Below are 22,096 nucleotides of genomic sequence, written 5' to 3' on the forward strand. Positions count from 1 at the left end.
GAGTGGATGGAGGACCAGCTACTGACTCATCAGTCTGAAGAAAGCCCATACCTAAACCAGCAGTGGGAGAAGGAAACAGCCAGAAACAAGCTGATTCATGCTGCAGAGCCCTGGGAAGGCTTAGGGATTGGAGGCACCCAGTACTGTTGAAGATGAGAAAGTGTGGAGATGCTGAAAACAGAATTAGCTGAAAATCTGTATTTGCAGCAGTTAGACTCTTCCTCCCCAGCACATACACCAGGTAAATGCCCTTTCCCGATCACAGCTGAAGATTGGAAAGGTCAACCCTGACAAATTCCAGATTTGAGAAGAATAAGCACAGCTGAAGTGTGGGTCAGGCATGGTATTGAAATGAAGGGAGTGTTAAATATATATTACAAGAAAGTATCTTATACTCCAAAAATTTTAGATAGATTGCAAATAATCAATGGGTATATAAATTCCAGAATTTTTAATATCTAGGTATCTATTTTAATATAACTTTTCTTAGCTATCACTTACAAATACAACTTCAGGGTCTCACAGAAGTGAGAACAGCCTTGCTCCTGATAATCTGCTCTGGGAACTGGATGAAAACATGACCATAAATTCATAAGCCCAGAAAAGGAGCCCTGTTTTTCATAGACCAGCCACCTGGATGCTGTGTGGTCTAGTGTGTACTTCTAGTGCTCCACTCTAGCCACTGATTATTTATAACACAGTAGTTATAGAGCACAGTTCCTGAAATTGAATGGCTTGAGTCCAAACTTAAGCTCTGTGTTTACCTATCCCTTAAGGGATCTTGGACAAGTTATTTAACTTCCCTCAGTGCCTTAGTTTCTTTATCTAAAATAATTTTTTTTTTTTGAGACAGTGTCTCGCTCTGTCGCCCAGGCTCAGTGCAGTGGCGCGATCTCAGCTCACTGCAACTTCCGCCTCCCAGGTTCAAGGAATTCTTCCGCCTCAGCCTTCCGAGTAGCTGGGACTACAGGTGTGTGCCACCACATCCGGCTAATTTTTATATTTTTAGTAGAGACGGGGTTTTGCCATGTTAGCCAGACTGGTCTCAAACTGCTGACCTCAGTTGATTCACCCACCTCGGCCTTCCAGAGTACTGGGATTACAGGCATGAGCCACGGTGCCTGGCCTCTTCCAAATCCTTATTGTAATATGCCTAGGACATACTTCAGTTTTCTGTATAAAAAAGAAAACCACTCAAAATTATATTGCTGTCAAAGACAGAATTTCAAGAGCTTCATTTACCAATACTACAGATTGCTTTATTCTTTTCCACACCCATAGATTTAAATATCAAACAGAATTCTGAATGATAGGATTGCTGTATTTTTACAAATCAAAATACTAAGGCCTAGAATGCCAACTAATGCATTCAGGAGGAATGATGGAGCTAGAAAGTCATAATTTTGAAACAATCATCATAGTAATAAATTTAGGCAAGAATCATCAATGGATGCTAAAAGTAGTGGTAAAAGTTTAATGAGAAACAAGGTAGCTATAAAGTCTCAAAGTATCTTCCTATAACTACTTATTAATTAAAAAGGGAAAATAACTTCACAATGGAGAAACTTGACAGACACTAACTTAAGCAAGTGAATAAAGTTCGTATCACAATAGCAGGACAAAGCCACAGTATGTGCCACCTGTTGGGATGCCTTGAAAAAGATACAATGTCACAGCTGACTTATTCCTCCCAAATTTGCATAACTTGAATTAATAATGGAAAAAAATCAGATTTACTCAAATTGTGGAATATTCTACAAAATAATTGGGCAGTACTCTTTAAAATGCTGAGGTTATGTAAGACAATGAAAGGCTGAGAAGCTGTCACAGACAAAGGGAAACTAAAGAAACATGCAAACTAAATTCAATGTATGATCCTGGATTGAATCCTGGGCTAGGAAAAGAAAAGAGGTATAAAAGACATTATTGGAGCAATTGACGATATTTGAATACTGACTAGGGGAATTAGATAATAGTTATTGTATCAATGTAGAATTTCCTGATTTTATCAATTGTGTTGTGGTTATGAGAGATTGTTGTCGATTTTGGCATAAACATACTGAAATATTTAGGGATAAAGGGGCATGATGTCTGCAACTTACTCTCAAATAGTTGAGAAAAATATGTATGTGTATATATAGAGATAGGACAAGAAATCAAGCAGGGCAAAATGTTTAATAATTGGTGAACCTGGGCAAATGACATATAGGAGTCTTTGTAATCTTTTCATAAGTTTGAAATTATAGAATATTAAAAGTTAAAAAAATGTCATGGCCAAAAGATTGCCTCTCAAATATAATCTTCTCCAGGTGGCATTAGATGATTCAGGTGACCACAGTAGATCAATTTATCGTGTTATCTCATATTTCCAAACTTAAAGAAAGCTTGCTCAGTGCTTGAGAAAACTTGCTCAAACTATGCTCAGTGCTATGAACAAAGGCAAATAGCTCTAGACTCCCAGATTCCACGAAGTCTGTAAGTATGAAGGTATGGAACCAATTTTTTTTAAAATTATTCTTCCAATAAAACTTCTTGCAAGTAGCTTTAAGTAATATCTTCTATACAACAGTGTGGCAGAATCTGCTATTGCCACTCCAATATTCATTCTTTAACTCTTCCTTGGTAATGACCACCCTGATTTTTAGGTAGAGATAAGTTTGCTCACAATGAAGGCTATATTTGACAGCTTCCCTTGGAGCTAGGTGTGGCTAAATTGCTAAATTCTGACAAAGGAGACCAAACAGAAAAGTATCATGGCAACTTCCAAGACACCTCCTTAAAAGACATCAGGCACAGGTCCTTTTACCTTTCTCTTTTTCTGCTACTATATTATCACCTGGAGTATAAATGTGATGCCTGGATCTCTAGCAGTTATCTTGGGCAACACAGGCAAGGTCCATACCCTAGGGATGGTGAAGCAGAGAGACAGAAGAATTTGATTAAAACAGAGCTATTGTACCAACCCTGGAATGTCTACCTGGTAGACTATTTTATATGAGAGAAAAATTAACTTTTATTTTGTGTAAGTCACCATGAATTTGAGTTTCTATTATATATAACAAAACAGATGGTTTTTCAAGAAAAAAAAGGGGGGAGACCAAGGTCTCACTTAGACTCCTAACCCCAATGACATTTTTGGGAGTTGGTTCACTCCATGAGGGTGGAGGCCATCCATGTATCTTCCTAGAACCTAGCAGTCTTCACCTAGTTTGAGTTGATGAACATTTTTAGAATGAATAAAGTTTCTTTTTAGAAAAACAATTTCAAAATGTTACTTGCAACAATATTAGAAATTCATCTCTGTTTGGTACTGTTTTGAGAATTATAAATTGCTACAAAGAGCAAATTCAATACATTTCTTTCCCTGTAAATCTTTTGTCAAAAACAATATAATCACTATCTGATCTTCTAACTGGTTGAAATTATAAAGAAAATTTTTTATTATATCATTGCTTCCATAGAACTCTTCATTAATAGATCATAAAGTAAGGTGAATCATAAAGTACAGGCTGAGTTATACCACAATAACAACTCCAAAATCTCACTGTTTAAAACAACAAAGGTTTACTTCAAGTGAGCAGGAACCTCTGTTCCCTATCTTCCATTTTCAGGCCAATGGAATCTCTTCCCTCAAGGAAGAAGAGAACATGACAAATTGCCCATTGGGTCTTAAGATTTCCATTGAGAAATGAGACACATCACTTCCATTCATATTTCATTGATTGAAGTCACATGGCCTGTTTAAAACAACAAGGTTTACTTCAGGTGAGCAGGAAGCTCTGTTCCATATCTTCCATGTTCAGGCCAATGGAATCTTTTCCTTCAAGAAGGAAGAGAACATGACAACTTGCCCACTGGTTCTTAAGGTTTCCATTCAGAAATGAGACACATCACTTCCACTCATATTTCATTGACTAAAGTCACATGGTCATATCTAACTTCAAGGGGCAGACAGTGAAATCCTACCATGTACTCAGCATGAATACCCCAGAATTACTGGATAGCACTACCTACCAGATATAGCATCCCACAAGTAATTCTGAGCTCATATCATCTCACTTCAGTCTTTTAAATTTGCTTTAATAAAGTTTTAGAGGTAAGAAGGATTTGGTTGGCTAATAGAATGAGCCAGCTATATTCACTTTGATTATGGAAAGTGGAATTTTCCTGAGAAGCTGGAGAATTAGATCTAACTTTCCTAATCTGTCAGTATTATCTTGTAACTAGCTGATGATAAAAAACAAATCAACATGACTTTTCAAAGTCTTATCATTGTAGTCTGACTATGTTACCGCAGATCAGTGATTTAAGAAGTGTGCAGAATTCTAGGGGAATCTCCAGAAAATGCAGTTAAGAGGTCCACAAAACCCTTCCTTTTCCAAACTCATCTGTTTGACACTGTATTTTCTCCATGTACTTCAACCAAGACAACATACTGTAACAAACAATGTAGAGCAGACATAAGAATCCACTCACCTCATATTAGGCAAAAATTTATAGAGATTTTCAAAGAAATTAGTTGTGGGAAAATACAGGAATTTAAAAAATACATATTTTATGTTAATATGCAAGAGATGGTTGCTATTTTAAATGAATATATATATACAAATTTTTGTTTTAATTTTAATGCAGTAAATATTGATAGATATAATCCACATAAACCTGAGGTTTGTGGGGTCCTTAATAATTTTTGTTTTGAACTAATTATCTTCAGTAACTTGTAAGAATTTAAAGGGTTCCCAAGACCAAAAGTTTGAGGATCACTATCTTAGATAACACCTTGCTTGGTAAATTTCAACTTAGTCTTTCAAAGGAGATAACTACTAAATAACATTTTCTCTGGAAGATTTTAAGACCAGGGATATAATTATAATAACTTGTAGTTATGTACACAAAGAACATGGCATTGTGAAAAACCCATCTAATTGCTGGGAAAGGTAGTTTGGCCTATCTACGCTGAAACACCAAATCACTGCATATTTGGATTGCAAGAGAGTATGTTCAGTTAATCCATTGAATAATATCTGAGACCAGGAGCTAGTCACTGAATAAGGATCCATGCACCTGCATATGACTAAAACTTACCTAAAAGAGGCTAAAATTAAAATAAGCAAATTTATATTCTCATGTAACAAGAAGTCCAGATGTTGGATATTTCCACAGATGGCTATTCCATAGGTGTGACAGCATCAAAATACTCCCAGGATCTTTACATCCTTCCAATCTGCTAGTTTCAGCATCTTGGTTCATGTAAACTGGCTCCTTCCATGAGCTCCAAATCCTGACATCAAAAGTAAATGCAACATGGGGTAGTTGTACTTCTCGAGTGGAGTCTTTCTCTTAGGCTGTAAGAAAGACTTTTCCCAGAAGCATGGTGCACCCTAACACTGGCTCCTTTTCAAGTATCCTTGGTCAGTATTGTATCATATGACTGCTCAAATTAATCACTGGTAAGGGAAATGAGGTTATCATGATTGGCTTAGACAAATCATGATTCTCTCTTTGTGGCTGAGGAAGGACCCAGCTTTTCCAAAAGCACTCCACTTCTTGATATCTGCACAAAATTGCTGTTCTTTTAGTAAGAATAAGGGTGGGGTGGGGAGTAGCTATGGGATGAGTAATCATTAAGGTCTTTTGACAATTACAAAAACTGGAATGTCTCATTGCAATAACTAAGACTATCACGGGATAATAAAAATTCAGAGAGGTATTATGAAGATCATATTTGCCTGTTTTCCTTCAGTCAATTAATATAATAAACGCCTAACAGCATTAAAAATTTGTAGTTTCATTTTTAAAAATCTTCATTGGTAGCTCATTTTAGTTTGTAGTTGTCTGTAAGTTCTCATACATATTTCATTCAGTAATAACAAAAAGTCAGTTCTATTCAATCTCATACTACTCCATTTTTGTTTCCTTACTTAAATTATCATACACTTGTCAGTGCTGACATTATAGTATCCTACCATTTAAACTTAATACTTCCAGTTAAAATTTGTCTCTCTCGTTAAACTGGGGACATTTATAGATTTTAAAAATAAAAATTTCGTTCTATAAGCCAAGTAATTATCTAATCTAAGTAATTAATAAAAGTTAGAAACAAATACAGAAATATATTATCCAATATGGCCTTCTTTCTCTGGAACAACCCACATACCAGCTGTCTGCTCTACTACTAATAGTATGAGCCAACTAGGGCTGGGAGATATTTTCTGCTATGATTTTGTTAATTTATAGCTAATTTAGAAAATGATCCTCTGTCATTTTTCCTTCAGGTCTCACTTTAAATGTCATCTCTTCTGGGGCCTTCTCTGACCACCTTGTTTAAAAGATGCCTCTTCCAATTATTTTCTATTAAATCACTCTTCTAATTCTGTCTATAGAAGTCTTGCAAATCTGCAATTACCTCCTTAATGTATTTGTTTATTTTCTATTTCCCAACTAGAATGTAAACACTGTGAGAGCATGTTAGTCTTATTCTATACTGTATGCTCAAAGCTTAATCTCGTGCCTGGCTCATGACTGATCAATAAATATTTGTTAATTGAATTTAGTTTTCTTTCCTGAATCACCTCTCATTGAAACATTTTATGTTCTATTATGAAAGAAATTTTAAAATAAATCTTGATGTCTGTCATATTTTGGCCAATGATATTTAATAATACAAGATATTAAATTTGTGTAGTTAATGAACATTTAACATAAAGTGTCAGATGTGGTAAAACATTGTAAAAAATAGTTTATAATGGAACAGATAAATCTCTTTTTATGTCTGATGGTACCTTTTTATACACTGTATTTTTATTTTACATAATTTATTAGGTATGATAAATTAATCTATTTGGGGTTAACACAGATATTTTAGAATGTCTAGAAGTGAAGCCATCAAGAACCCACGATAGTTTATTTGGCCAAAGCTGAACTTTGCAAATATTTTGTGTCTTCAATATACTTTGAATTGAAACCACCTCTCATGAACTCTCATTGTGGTTTTGTTAAATATTCAGTTGTAACTAATAATAAGAAACATGAACTATTTTAAGGCATTAAGTATTTTACTAAGTAAATACATTAACTACTTTATTCCTGTTATTAACTACCTAGGAAAGTTACATGAGAAGCACAGTGAAATCTGGCTGTTTTCAGTGGAGATATTCCCATGTATGAGTGTGATTAGCACAGACTTGCTAAATCTCTCTCTGAGCCATCTGTGAGCACCCTCTTGGTTTAAAACAACACACGCTAGCTCTGCTCAGTTCTAAGTTTTTACCACAACTTTTATCTTTATCTTAAACCTGGGAAGATTCTCAAATGCCTGAAGCTTGGAAATGCCACCTTTCACTAAGGATCTGAACCTTACTTAAACTGAAAAAAGAATTATATTAAATCAACTATCTCAAATGAGATTTTATTGGCATGAAGTGTTGACCAAAAAAGTTCTAATCCATTTGTAAGGAAAAAAAAATAGAGAATATTCAGCTTACTAGTTAGTTTAGGACATAGTCATGTGTTTATTGTTCTAACAATCCTAAATGAATTTCCTAGTCACTTGAGCTCGCTTGTTTCTCGTTAGCTCAACTTCAAGTTAGAGTGATGCAAACCTCTTTTTATAGTGACCCCAGTGTGAGGTCCTGGGTTTTAATGAATCAGCAATAGTGGAGACTTTTCTGGAAAAGACTTGGCAGTAAATAACCCACTCCATAGCTTGACAGCCTAGGACCTTACTGCAGACCTGGTGCAATTTTTTCTAAAGAACTTGTTCTGATCACCACGAATCAGAGCATTCAAGTGGAATTTTCAGAATACTGCACTGTAGCAAAACTACCTAGAACTGCCCAGAGAACTGTAAACACAATGTAAGTTTTAAAACAAATTCTAAAGTTATAAGAGATATTATGACAATCACTTTCTCTACCAAAAATATGTGTTTTAAGAACCTGCAAATCAGGAAAATTTAGAGTAGGCTTGATTTTGACTGTGGTGTTTAGTTCTACAAGCCCAGACTGAGTGCAGTTAAGAATCAATCCTTCATTGTCATAGCTAAGGGTTTTATATTGAACTGCACTTTGCATATCATAAAGATCACCCAGTTTAACTGTACAAGTGAATGACATTTAGTAAATTTACAGAATTGTGCATCCATCAACACAATCCAATTTTGGAAGATTTCCATCACCCCAAAAAGATCCCCCATACGCATTATGTTTAGGGTTTTCTATTTAATTTTTCCACAGCTTTTCTGTGTGAAAACATAATGCCATAATTGAAAGAGAATACCAAAAATGTTAATAAATTTGACAGCTGGCATTCAGACACAACTGAATAATTTGCCTGGAAAATAGCAAATTTTGTGTGTACAACTTTTTAAAAAGGAGTCCAGCTAATTAAGCAGATACTAGTTTTCCTTAAATATTATTCATAAGATCACGAATAAGAGGAGATGTGTATGAACTGAGACTAGCTCTGCTCTTGTTATAAGCAAATCTGACGTTACTTAGGAGGCACATGGTGGCAACAGCAGCTGTGAGTCATTATATTCCTCTCATTCCTTCACATTTCTGTTTTTCACCTTACTTTCTAAGTGGAGAATCAGTCATATTTGGGCTGAGGTCATCAAAAAGGGTGGGGCAACACCAGGTTACATTCAAAGTGGGAGCCCAGTTCAAGCTCCAATTTTTCTTTTAATTGGTTACTGTTCTCTGGATTATACAGAAGCTCATATGAATGTTTTAAATGTGGTCTTGACTTCTCTTTTTCCTCCTCAGGGACCATCATTTAGTACCCTTTCGCCAGAGTATAATTCCTTTCTCACATCTTATAGTCATGCAAAGAGCCAAAGATTAAAAAATAATAATAAATAAATAAATAATAAATTTAAAAATAAAAATAAAAAAAGAGTGTTAGGCCCACAAGCACCATGTATAAGGTAAATTTATAATATTTTCTCTTAGTAAAATACAAAGTTTGGTGGCACAGATTTCTGTTAGAAGGCAGCTCCATAAAAATATAAGAATTTTGTCAGTTTTGTGCATTTAATATATCCCAAGATCCTAAAATCGTGCCTGGCACATAGTAGGTGTTCAATAATACTTGTTAAATAAATGAAGCTTTAAAAAATGCTTGTCTTAATGGACTATTAAGTTTGATCCACCTCACTGGTGTGTTATGAAAAGTGTGCTGATATGTTAACATAAAATACATTTTAAAAATGTACTAGTGGAACTCAGTATACAATTCTAAAGTAAATTTAAACTGTAAAATGAGTTAAGTTATACCTCAGATTATGTTATTTTATGATTCTGTATCTCTTTATATTTATTTTATAGAGCTTTACATCCTCATATTGCACACAGCTTGGATAAGAAGTACATATCTATGTTCTAAAATAAATATAATGTCCCTGAAAATTGTACTGGTTTTCTCTTCTTTAGGCACAGCTTATAGTTAATATCCTCCTTAATGATTTAGCTGAGAAATCCCATCTTTGATGGAAATGATAAACATGCAAAAAAAAAGAACTAAAAGAAAAATAGCATATTGATCTTGGCCTCATGAAAATCAGCTTCAAGATCTGTATAAATAGGTAGCATACATTAAATTAATGTATAAATGGTAGGTTTTGGATCTTTCTAATAATTCGTATTTCTGTTTCTCGTTTACTTAAATTTGGTCAAGTAAAAATCTTGCCATATTTTTATTAATTGGTTCTCCTTTTTTTCTAGTAATGCATTTTTTTTCACAATTTTAAGACAACTGATATTCTCTCAGATTCATGTCTCATCACTACAGTAGATCCCTCCTTCTCTATGCCAGAACTAGTCACCTTAATTAAACTTGTTTCCTGGGAGTTCCCAGACCTGGATTATTGTCATCACTGATTCACACACTCCATTCTTTTGAGGATTCTCTTCAGGGCTATTGATCTCATTTTTTCCTTCCTCTTTGGGGACCATGAACCATCATCCAGTCCCTGTCTCTTCAGAAGCATCTCCTCTCCTCATTTTATAAACATACTTTTGTCTTTGCACCCTAAAACCAAGATCCCTTTATGGACCCAGCATTCTCCCTCTATTTTTCCTCTCAAAAGAGTGGCTCAACTCACTGTTTTGATTTCTTCTTCACCTCTAATCTACAACTCAACTTGCTGTAAAAAAAAAAAAAAAAAAAAAGGTTCTGTCCCTATACAGTCAAACGATATTGTTCTAAAGTCACTTATAACCCCTTATAAGGGGTTATATTGTCAAATCCAATTAACACTTGTCCTTATCTTATGTAACCTCTTGGTAGCCCTGACTGCGTTGGACCTCTCCTGCCTTATTGGAGTTCTTTCATCCCATGTTTCCACCACACCTGCTTTACTAAAGCACTTTCGCACCTTGCTTTACGGAAACACTTTCTCTTTCTCTTCTTCTTCCTCTTCTTCTTCTTCCTCTTTTCTTCTTCCTCTTCTTCTTCCTCTTCCTCTTCTTCTCTTCTTCTTCTTCTTCCTCCTCTTCTTCTCCTCCTCCTTCTTTTCTCTATTTCTCCTCTCTTTCTCCCTTCCTTCCTTCCTTCTCTCTCTCTCTTTCTTTCCTTCCAGTCTTGCTTTGTCACCCCACTGCAGCCCCAACTTCCCGGGCTCAAGTGATCCTCTGGCCTCAGCTCCCTGAGTAGCTTGGACTACAGGCATGAACCACCACGTCTGGCTAATTTTTTAAATTTTGTTTTGTGGAGATGAGCTCTCATTATGTTGCCCAGGTTGGTCTTGAACTCCTGAGCTCAAGAGATCCTCCCACCTTGGTGTCCTAAAGTGCCAGGATTATAGGAGTGAGCCACTGTGCCTGGCCTACTGATGTACTTTCTACCAGCTTCACCACTCCTTTTCAGTGAGATGGGTTTTTTTGTTTGTTCGTTTTATTTTGCATATCCTCTCACCTTACAATCAAATGTTGATCTCTAGGCTACTGTCCTTGGTCCTGGACTCAAGCTACAAAATTTCCCTGGGAAAACAAATCAATTCTTATTGTTTTAATCGCCATTTTTTTTGCTGATGACTCTCACATTTAAATCTTTAGCCTTAAATTATCTACTAAACTCCAGACCTCATGTCTCTGGTTGTCCCCTGAATATCTTCTCCACCTACATGTTACTGAGCCTTCCAAAGTCTTAGATCTATTCTGAGTTCTTTTCCTTGGGGTGACTGTATTTTACATGTAGGAAGGAAGACGAACTGAATATTTAGTAGCCAGAAGGGCAGATGATGGCACTCTTATATGTTGTTTATTTCTGTTTCTCCTCTTTCTGAACACATCATAGAATTGCACTTCCTTGGTTTTTGAAATTGGTGTCATGTGACTTGTTTTAGCCAGTGAAATGTGTGTCCCTTCTAGGCAGAAGCCTCTGAAACCTGGTATGCAAATAATTTTATTCTTTTCTTCTTATACATTCCAGAGGGAAGAGGCTCCATCAGCTTACATCCTTAAGTGAAGATGATGTAGAGCCCACCTCACACCAACCAAAAATGGATATAGAGCATGAGTGAAAAATAAGCCCTTGCTATTTCAAGCCTGTGAAATTTTTGAGTTATTTGTTACCACCAAATAGCCCAGCCCATCCTGACTGATTTAAGATTCAAAACCAAACGCATTATTTTTTTCCTGCACATCATTAACAGAATAAAACAACATAAGAGGATCTCACCTGCTTTTTATCCTATGCTCCCTGTCTTCTATGTCTGTGTTTGAGCCATCACCATTTACTCAATTAACCAGGCTAGAAACCTGGGAATATATCCAGACTCCACTTTCAAGTCCTCCTACATTTTATGACTCAAGTAGTTCTTCAGGTTCTATTTCCTAAGTATCCTTCAAATCTATCCCTTCATCTCCATTCTTAGTGCACATCTTACTATCTCTTGCCTAGACTATTACAGTGGCCTTTTAAATGGACTCCCTGTCTCTAGCCTTTCCTAAATCCATTTTCCATATGGCTGCCTGAGTGATTTTTATAAAATGTCATTCCACTTTCCTGCTTAAAATCTTTCATCAGTGCTTACAGAATAAAGTGAAAATGACTTAGCATAGCATTTTAGGCTCTTGATAGTCCAAACCCCTTCTATCTCTTCAGCATCTCTGCTCCAGAGATATCCAGTCCCTTTTCCTCCTACTCCTGAACAACCCAGACAATACCATTCTTTGATTAATCCTTCCAAAAATATCAACTTAGATTTGATTTACTCTAAGAAGGCTTTCCTGGTTATCCCAAACAGACTTCTTAAGTTCCTCCCACCTATCTGCCTAAAATGCGCTTTTACTATTGAATGTGTCACTTTAATTTTTTTTTTTTTTTGCTTATGTGTTTATTGTAGTGGCCAGAGTTTGTAATAATTGTAATCTTCTCAAGGATAGGAGGAATACCTTACTGTCCTTATCTGGAAAGCACAGTAGTTAGCACATACAGCCACCTCAAAAAGATTTTTTTTTTATTTTTTATTTTCATTTTAAGTTCTGTGGTACATGTGCAGGATGTGCAGGTTTCTTACATAGGTAAACATGTGCCATGGTGGTTTGCTGCACCTATCAACCCATCACCTAGGTATTAAGCCCAGCATGCATTAGCTATTTTTCCTAATCCTCTCTCTCCTCCCACCCCACCCACTGACAGGCCCAGTGTGTGTTTTTCCCCTCCCTGTGTCCAGGTGTTCTCATTATTCAGCTCCCACTTATAAGTGAGAACAGCAGTGTTTAGTTTTATGTTCCTGCGTTAGTTTGCTGAGGATAACGGCTTCCAGCTCCATCCATGTCCTTGAAAAGGACATTATCTTGTTCCTTTTTATGGCTGCATAGTATTTCGTGTTGTGTATGTACCACATTTTCTTTATCCAGTCTATTACTGATGGGCATTTGAGTTGATTCCATATCTTTGCTATTGCAAATAGTGCTGCAATGAACATACACATACAAACATTACGCATGCATCTTTGTAAAATAATGATTGATATTCCTTTGCATATATACCTAGTAATGGGATTGCTAGGTCAATTGGTATTTCTGGTTCTATGTCTTTGAGGAATCACCACACCATCTTCCACAATGATTTAACTAGTTTACATTATGGAAAGGAAATAATAAGCCATTTTATCAGAAAGGTTAACTTCTGTTAAGGCCTTATATTATTTACGTAGCTTAAAATCTGTTGAAGGCTTACTATATGTCAGGCACTGCAAAACGCATTTTATAAGCTTTATTTTATTCAGCCTAACAATAACTGTAGGGGATGCAGACATGCATTAGGTATTTTCTTATCAGAAGCAACCCAAATCTCACCTTCCGGCAGGTAGATCATTATAGGCTCTTAGCTACTATTAATAATTAAATTATTTTCCTATGCAGTAGCTGAATGAATAGCAGAGACAACTATAGTTTACAATCAAGATTTTTGTCTAAACTTTTAAGAGAAAGTCCAGTTTTATTATTTAAAACATTTTGAAAAAAATTTATAACATTTATATATCATCTTTCCCTCGATGCATAACACTTTTTACAAAATTTAGTGGTAGATAAGTGAGGGGTAACTCAAATCAGAGAAACAGGGGTGCAGACATGTGATTAACTTGTCTCATATCATAACTTTTCAAGATTTCATTATCATTCCACAACACTGCCCTCAGAAAAGAGTTTTCTAATTACCATTGAGTGACAAAATACCAACTAGTGACAGAGGTGTATAGACGAACTCAAAAGTTATTGTAGGAGGATACTGATAAAATATTGGGGAAAATCACAAAAGACACGAGAAGATAATTTAGAGCTCTATGCCCAAATCACATGACTCCAGTATCTGGCTCTCTTAGCCAGAACAGCGAATCTTTTACAATTTACCTCTTGTTGCCAATAATTTTCTATTATCTTCAAATAACAATAGGCTGGAGTATGAACCTAGTTTATCAATACTTTTTTTAAAAACCGACATTCCTTTCTTAAGGAGTCCATCCGTTCACCCATTTTTTTAAAAAGTGTTCCAGGAAGAGGAATTAAGTTTATTCCTTTGAATTCTAGTCTGCATCCCAGCTTTTAGAACAGGGGATGCAGAACCAGTTGATTTACCACAGGCCAAGTCCTGAGTCTCCAGCGAATCAAGCAATTAACCAGTCACTTGGCCTTTTTGCAGAAATACACAAAACGTGTAGACTCGCTTAATTCCATCTCCTCCTGGCCTCTTCACACGGAAATTGGCTGCTCGGGCGAATGTTGTTTTTCACCGCAGCCATGTGTCGAAGGGCGATTAACATTCGCTCGACAAAACCCTGTCCCGGGCCATTTGGGAGTTGCACGCGTTCACACCCGGGGCTCAGCCCGGTGCGCCTTCACGCGCAGCCTTTTTGTTTATGCGGCTAGCAGGGGAGAGGGGAGGCGAGGCAGCGAACCTCTCAATGTGCAGCAGGCCGCGAGGGCTATATAAAGCTCGGGTCTCGGACCCACTGGAACTGGCCAAGATTGCCCGCGAGCTGGCAGCGGCCTTCAGCCCAGCTCTGCGGAGTCATGGAGACCGCAGGAGGCGCAGAGGGCACAGAGAGTGGAGCTGCGGCGTGCACGGCCACCGACGGCCCTACGCGGCGCGCGGGCGCGGACTCCGGGTAGGCTTCTCCGCGCTGCTCTGCGCCTCCCAGCTTCCCCCGTCTCTCCCGCCTGCGCCTCCCCAGCTCCTCCCCTCCAACTCTCCATCCCCCACTCCCCGGTGCCAGCGCTCGGCTTCGGTGGATTCTCCCGGGTCTGGGCTCACGTCTCCTCTGCGCGCCTTGTGCTCCCCATCCCGCAGATACGCAGCCTTCTGGAGACCCTGGGTGGACGCCGGAGGCAAGAAAGAAGAGCAGACGCCGAACCACGCCGCGGAGGCGGTGAGTGAGCTACGCGTCTCAGGCCGCGCCTCCCACGGGTGCAGAAGATCGACCAGGGCTCTCGGGACGCAGGGCCTGAGAGAGACATGCGAGACACCGGTCCTGCCTCTCGCTTAACATCCTGCCTGCCGGTGGCCGTAAAGGTGCCCACGCGGCGGATGTGTCCTCTGGAGCGATGGGCCACAGGCACCCAGCCGGGAGCGAGGCTGCTGAGAGCCCTGGGGTTACATTCCCAGCGGGCACGAGGAACACTGGGTCGTGCACGTTTCCACTTTCTAGAAGGAGGTGGGTGATAACTGGATTCACTTCCTTTCCTCTCCAGATGCCCGATGGCCCTGGAATGACCGCAGCCTCAGGAAAGCTTTCCCAATTCAGGCACCCAGTCAGGTGAGTGACAGGCCTCACCAAAGGTCTCCCGCTCCTCCAGCCCCAAGGAGGAGCCAGGGGCATCGTGCAGCCCAGCTCCGCAGCTGGTCCTGCAGTCTCTCTCTCTCTCTGAAAATCTGGCTTCAAGGTTACTTATCTTCTCACTCATCAAATTGAAAAAGGTAGGGGCTCACGGTCTCACGTAAAGGGACTATTGATCAATACATACTCAGTGAACTTGATGCATATATTATGAAGAGGGAAAGGGGATGATATGGTAAAAGAGCCGTGACATCTTGTGCTGGCAAAACAGTTTTTGTTTTTAAATCCTAAAGGGTTCGAATGAAATTGACTTCGCATCAGGCAGAGTGTGTATGCTGCTTTTGTCTTGCAATCTGGAAGGAAGAATGGGATTAACAGTTACAGTCTTACAGCAAATCAAGTTTGCCGAGTAGGAAAAAATAGAAATGTAATGAAAATCCTAAAGATTATTGAGGATGGTTATAGAAAGGGTCAAAAGTTTATTTAACATGCCGAGCTAGTTTACTGTTCCTAGCCACAGGAAGTCAGCCGTTATCTAAGATTCTGTGTCACTTTTATTCAGGTGAAATGTTAATAATTCTGCAGTTTTCCTGCCTCCGAGAGCTGTTAAATGAAGAGCTGAATGATGTTTGTGAAGTGCCTGTGGTCATAAATAGCACATAGAAGTCATTACATCTAATTTCCTACCACGTACTAGCACTGGTGAAGGACACAGGAAAAAGTAGTCACAGCACATGGCAAATGTAATGGAATTTAGTTTGGTTAGTTTTACAAGTATGGGCAGGGCACGAAGTGCCTAAATCTGTCAGTGGTAGGGGGAAGGGTCAGGGAAGTGTATATTATAAGTTGTGGTTACCTGGTTGAGTCTTGGAAAAGTTAGATGAATGGGAAGTGGGAGCAAAAGAAATAGCATTGGAAAAGAGAAGCAGGATCATGAAACGGTGTGGCTTCTTGTGGGAACTCCAAGGAGTTTAGGTGTGTGAAGTTGTGGTCATTTTAGCAGGGTAATCAGAGGTCAAATCTTGCACAGAGTTTTGTCCTGATCCTGTATGTAGTGTTGGGAACCCATGGGCTTTATTCCAAAGGTAGTCTTGGGGGTTATATGTTAAATAGGCTTAGTCAGGACATCAGAAGTAAAACTGGAAGTTCTGCAATTTTTCAGGTAAGAAATAATGATGAGCCATTGTAAGACAGTGGAAGTGAGGGTGAGACTGGGTGAATCTAGAAAATACTTGGATGACAAAATAGTTTAGGCTTTATAATGTATTGGATATGGTAGATAAAGAAGAGGTAAAAGGCCAGAATGGCTCCTAAGTTTGTGGCTGGTGAGCAGGTGAATGCTGTACTAAAAGAATGTAAATTAGGGCCGAAAACAGATTTGGGAGGTGAGACCATGAGTCAAGTTTTCCACTTATCATATTTAATGAGCCTATGGGGCATTCAAAGAGTGATATCCTGTAGAGAACTGCATACGTTAAGTTAGGGGCCCAGAGTCAAGATCTTAAGTGGAAATACAGACTTGGGAGTCCATGGTAAATGTAGGGTGGGGAAATCATGACAGTGGGCCAGGTCATCCTAGTTTGTTTAGAGGGAGGGCTGATGTTCTCAATGAAAACCTGAGGGAAGGCCAGCATCTAACCAGTACACAGAGAAAGAGAGGTCCACAAAGGAGACTGAGAAGAATCAGAACAGGAAGAAGCTCAGAAAAGTATGCAGGCCCTGGGAGAAAAATGGCCTACAATGAGAAATTCTGGACAGAGTATCATAATGACTAGCATTCTTTGGGTTTGCCAGTTCCAGTTACGCATTAGGAAATAAATTGTTTCTTATATAAGAAATTCCTTTCTTTTCTGAAGTACGGTTACAATTTAATTGTGCTTCTAATATTTTATTTTTATTCATTTATATCTTGACTAATATGGTGTGTTTTATTCTTTTTATTCAGCTGTCAACTTTTTGAGGGTAGGGACCATGATTTATTCATCTTTAAATTGTGAATTATGTTGGCACAAGGGATCACTAAAATATTTATTGAACGACTGAATAATTGATAGTTACCTGTTTAAGCATCAAAAATAGAAACTTTTTTATGATTTTTGCTGGAAACATTTATAAACTGCATTGTTTGTTTTTCTGCCTTTTAAAGTGGAGCATACTGAACATAATGTAATCTTCCATTTGTTGGAATGACTCCATTGTATGGATATATGGGCTGTTTACCCTACACTAAAATGACTGCACTGTACTTGGTGATTCAGCCTTATCTCTCCTCTTTCTTTTCCTTGATGAAGACCAGAAGCCAAGATTAGTATTTGTCAGGTTTTTGAAATTCTGAGGTAATCATACTTACATGCCAGTTATTTGTATAAAACATATATAATTTCTCAACATTTCATATGATATTCACAAATTTAGTTGAATGGGGAGAAGACAGGCAGATAGAATCAAAGTTGAGGTCAAAAGTAGTCTTTCTATGCCTCAAGTTGTGAGTGCATAGACAAAAATTTTAAAATACTGGTTTTTATACATTTTTAAACTTACACTGTCTACTTCTGTAAGAGTTAAATCTGTGAGTTTTAAGTAAGATAATAGGTTATTTCCACCTTTTTGTAAGGTGCATAATATTTTGTCATCTTTATAAAGCTGGCTATCATTAAAGTTTTTAATGTAGTGGTAGAACTCAATTCATTTTTTCCAAAGGAATTTAGAAACTGGAAGACAAATCTTCTATATATTATAAGAATAAATATATCCATAATGTACAAAGTAAGGTAAACATTGATCTTATGCATATACAGGGTTTAGTGTAAATTTGTTTGATCCAATTTACAGCTTGAATAAAGATTTAAAATAATCAAAGAGTTATTGATACTTGGGCAAGTAGATTCCATGAAAGCTGTGATAGTAGCATATTTTAACTCTGTATCTTAAGTCTATATCCAAATGTATAAGTCAATTGTTAAATATATGGAGCTCTTGAAATTTGACCATTTCATGAGTTTAAAGATTCTGAATGTGAAAAAATAAAACATGTTGTCTGCTTCTTTCAGACTATTTTGGCCAAAATCAAAATGTTATGATTACTTATATCAAGAAGCAGAAGCTCTTCTGAAATATTTTCCAATTCAAGCCACAATTTCATTTTATGAAGATTCTGATAGCGAAGATGAAATTGAGGAGCTGACCTGTGAAAATTAATCTGATTAGCTACTTTTGATTATATCCAAAGCTTGTAGGGTTTAAATTTAGTGTACAAATGTATCATAATTATTTTAAACTAATTTATTTGTATATAAATTATTAATAAAATGAAATATTTTGTAATTATTCTGGTATTTGGCCTTTTCTTTATCCCTACACTAGAATTGAATATTGGAATCTAAAACAGGTGCCATCTACAAATGTCTTGATTGTATTATAAATATTTGGGGCTTACAAAGAATACATTTTTCTCATCGTTAAATTGCAAATTTATATTTAGTTATAATTTTGCAAAGAACGACAGTATTTAATTATCAAGACTGAATCTTTTAACATCTGCTATTTCCTACTGATGCCAGTTGGATGTTGTAGTTACAGATTAATATTATCTTATTAGATAATGAAGAAAATAGCCTTATGTTAGAAATCACTCATTTATTAGTAAAGATTTCTTAGCAGATGGAGAAAAACACATTAAATCATTACCTGTAATTGAAAAAGGGAATCAATCCTAGGGCTTTTAAATTATAGATATTTTAAGTAAATGATGAGCAAAGTAACTCGTATTTTAATACTCCTCTTCAGTCCTTAAATCCAGTAGTAAAATAGTATGGATGTTTAATCTTAATGTACTACATTGAGGGATCCCTAGAATTAAAACAAAATGTTTAAATTTGAGTGATTGATATGGAGTCTAAAAAAGTGGAGTCTAAAGGCCAGAAGTTGATAGTATCTTCCATTTCTGTACAAAGGGGAACTAAGAAATTTGGAAAGTATGGAACATTCTTCAACAATATTAACTTTTCCTTGCTCTGGTTCTCTGCTTTTGATATTCTTATGTAGAAGTTTTCTCATGAGAAGTGAAATAAATCTCAGTGATTAGTTTTTCTTATGTAGACTCTAGAAGAATATATCATCATTTAATGAGAGAGAACACAGAAGCAATTTGCAAGGTCAAAGTAATAGTTAATTATAGTCATGAGGTTCTTTTAGCTCAAATTCAGTCTTCTCATAATAAGCATTTCAATTGCAAATAAAAATGGACAGAGGTGAATGTCATAGGTGGCTACCTTATTTGAATGCTCTTATTTGAATGGCTCTTATTTGAATGGCCACATATAGTCACACACTTTTTCTTCTGATTCTGCAAACATAACCTTGATTTTTTTAGGCACTTTAAGCACTAAGTAGTTAAACAGAGAAAGTTTAAAGCATGACAATATGTTCAGAGTTAGGAAAAGTTAGTAATTAAAGGAGGATGGGGAGGATTATTTAGAACTATGTTTCTTCTCCTGAAAACTTTCTCCCTTATTGGATTCTACTCTCAAGATCTATGTGTTCCCCAAGGGACACACAAAACAATCAATCAAACAAACAAAAAACATCAGATTTTGAGCATTAGAGCCTGGTGTTTATCTGCACAGTGTTTGTCCTTTTCCCATGAATATGTTGGAATAGCACAAACAGCCACTGCCAGTTATCCAGTACCTAATATTAACCAGGCACTACAGTATGTAGTTTACATATGATCCTTTAATCTTTAATAAACCCATTATGCAGATGGGGAAAATGAGACTTTGAGATACTAAAGTAACTTGCATAAGACAGCTCAGTCATTAAGTGCAGGTATGGCATGCAAACCAAATCTGACTTTTAAACGTTACTTCATCACCACAGCTGGAGGTGAGCTGCATCAGTACACAATTCCCAGGGAAGACAGGAAGTTACATAAGGAGGGAGAATTTGTGAATGGGTGAATAGAGCAGAAGGAGACTTTACTAACGTCTTTCGCGCATTCATTAGCCCTCAGCATGCTTAAAGTTGAGGTTTAAGGATGCTTAAAGGTGAGGTTTTCTTCTTACCCCGCAGTAGTGGCTGTTGACATTTGATATTTTTGCTCTTAAAGGTGTGAGATGCTCTTTCCAGTACAGCCTAGTGCCTTACAGAAAAGAATTTCAGAGAAACTAAAATTCGTTTTAGTCCATATTTCAAGTAGTGTGTTTTATTCCATATTTCAAGTAGCGTGATGGTACTGCTTAACAAAAGAACAGACATTGCTGTTCCGGGTTAACAGGACTAAGAATTTGTTCCCACATTCGGTCAGCACCAAGGCTAAGGAACAGCTTCACTCTCTAATCTTTCCACGAAATAGCTGTCACCTTGCTCCGGTGCTGAAGTTCGGGACGCCGAACCAGCTGAGCATGCGTACTTCCTCCTTGCAGGCCCTCCCTCCGTCCCGTTGGCTCCGCCCTCCGCGGACGTGCTGCGTCAGAACGCGTCTCACCCCTGGCGACCCCGGAAGTGGGTCGGGGGCTTGGCCTCTGCCCGGCCACAGAGCCGGAGCTGGAGGTGCAGTCCCGTCCGGCGGCGATCCTCGGGCAGGGCCCGGGGCCGGAGTTTGAAGATGCTGAACGTCCCTTCCCAGTCTTTCCCGGCCCCCAGGTCGCAGCAGCGTGTCGCCTCCGGGGGGCGTAGCAAGGTAAGCGGGTGGCTCCGTGAGTCTCTCCCCTCGCTGCGTTTCGAGCTCTGGCAGTGTGTTCTCTTCTTCCGCCCCAACTCCCAGCTCCTGCACCCCTCTCTAAGCTGTCGTTCCCTGCTGTCCTCGCCTGCAGCCTCTTTCTGATCCCACTCTGTCTACAGTCCCTAAACTCTTCTTACCTCCCTCCCTTTCACCTAGTAGTCCCTCTTCTTTCTGGTCCTTTATCCCGCTATCCGTTCCCTTCCTCCAAGTCCTTTCCCGCGATTTAAATTTATATGACAGAGCCAGGCACTGTGCTTGCGGTATTATAGGCGCTTGGTATTAGCCTCCTTCCCTCAACCTCATCTCCTCCCTGGTCTTTTGTTCTTCACTGCCTGAAGGAGTTGTACCACATCACTCGATGTGGGTTCCCTCGCAGGAGGGAAAGGCTTGGCAGTGGCGACAGTGACCGTCTGTGCAAGGATGGGGACTTCTGGAGCTGGAGAGCTAGGTCAGGTTTACAGACACTATCCAAGTCATACTGACTTTCTTTCTTCCCCTGGTACCTGATTGTTTTGTCATTGCCTTTTCTACTAGTATCACTTGCTAACTTCGAAGCAAATATAATACTCTTGAGTTCTTGTTGAGCACAGTTGCTGTTAGCAACAGGTGGAATACTGTACAGATATATTTTATATTTGCAGAATTCAATAAAAATTGTGTTCTTTGTTCTTTTGCGAATGTTGTTTGTTCCTATTTGTTAGTTCCTCATTCTGTAACCATATCTTTATCTTTCGTTTGTGACACTTCCACTTACTTGGGCCACTCGGTTAACTCTTGAGTCTTAGCATCATTTGGAACCCTTATCGATTTTCTTATTTTTCTCCACTTAGACCTGGCGTTCTGATTCTAGTTCAGAATGAATATAGGTTCAGGGATCTGTACTTTTCATTAGCTTTCCAGAGAAGTACTTACGGGTGGCCGTGTATGTTCTCAGTGCTTTATATGTATTAACTTTAATTTTCACAATTATCCTGTGAAATGAAAGCTTTTATTGTCTCTATTTCACAGAAAAGGAAACTGGCTAAGAAATGTTGCCCTAAATTCCGTAGGCTTGTGTTGTGGTTCTGCTGTGAAATTTCATTTACTGATTC

General features: G+C 38.0%; 2 protein-coding genes across 10 annotated transcripts in view; both read left to right on the plus strand.

Annotated features, from left to right (window-relative positions):
• The first annotated feature begins 14,330 nt into the window (after nt 1-14,330).
• Nucleotides 14,331-18,527, plus strand: RIPPLY2 (ripply transcriptional repressor 2). The gene is made up of 4 exons (XM_009242044.3): nt 14,331-14,614; nt 14,797-14,875; nt 15,198-15,262; nt 18,334-18,527. The coding sequence occupies exons 1-4, from the start codon at nt 14,520-14,522 to the stop codon at nt 18,479-18,481; spliced, it is 387 nt and encodes a 128-aa protein (XP_009240319.1). The 5' UTR covers nt 14,331-14,519; the 3' UTR covers nt 18,482-18,527.
• Nucleotides 18,528-20,745: 2,218 nt separating this feature from the next.
• LOC100450705 (cytochrome b5 reductase 4) overlaps nt 20,746-22,096 on the plus strand; it is a 128,913-nt gene continuing 127,562 nt past the window's right edge. For 4 of the 9 annotated variants that reach the window (XM_054557815.2, XM_054557818.2, XM_054557822.2 and 1 more), the window contains exon 1: nt 20,751-20,963. In XM_054557815.2, coding sequence (XP_054413790.2) covers nt 20,889-20,963 — 75 coding nt within the window. In that variant the 5' untranslated portion in view covers nt 20,751-20,888. Of the gene's footprint in view, nt 20,964-22,096 lie in introns of all 9 variants that reach the window. The other 5 variants (XR_008526271.2, XM_054557817.2, XM_054557819.2 and 2 more) reach the window with 2 other exon arrangements.

The sequence above is a fragment of the Pongo abelii genome, chromosome 5, assembly GCF_028885655.2.
Source record: "Pongo abelii isolate AG06213 chromosome 5, NHGRI_mPonAbe1-v2.0_pri, whole genome shotgun sequence".
NCBI lineage: Eukaryota > Metazoa > Chordata > Mammalia > Primates > Hominidae > Pongo > Pongo abelii.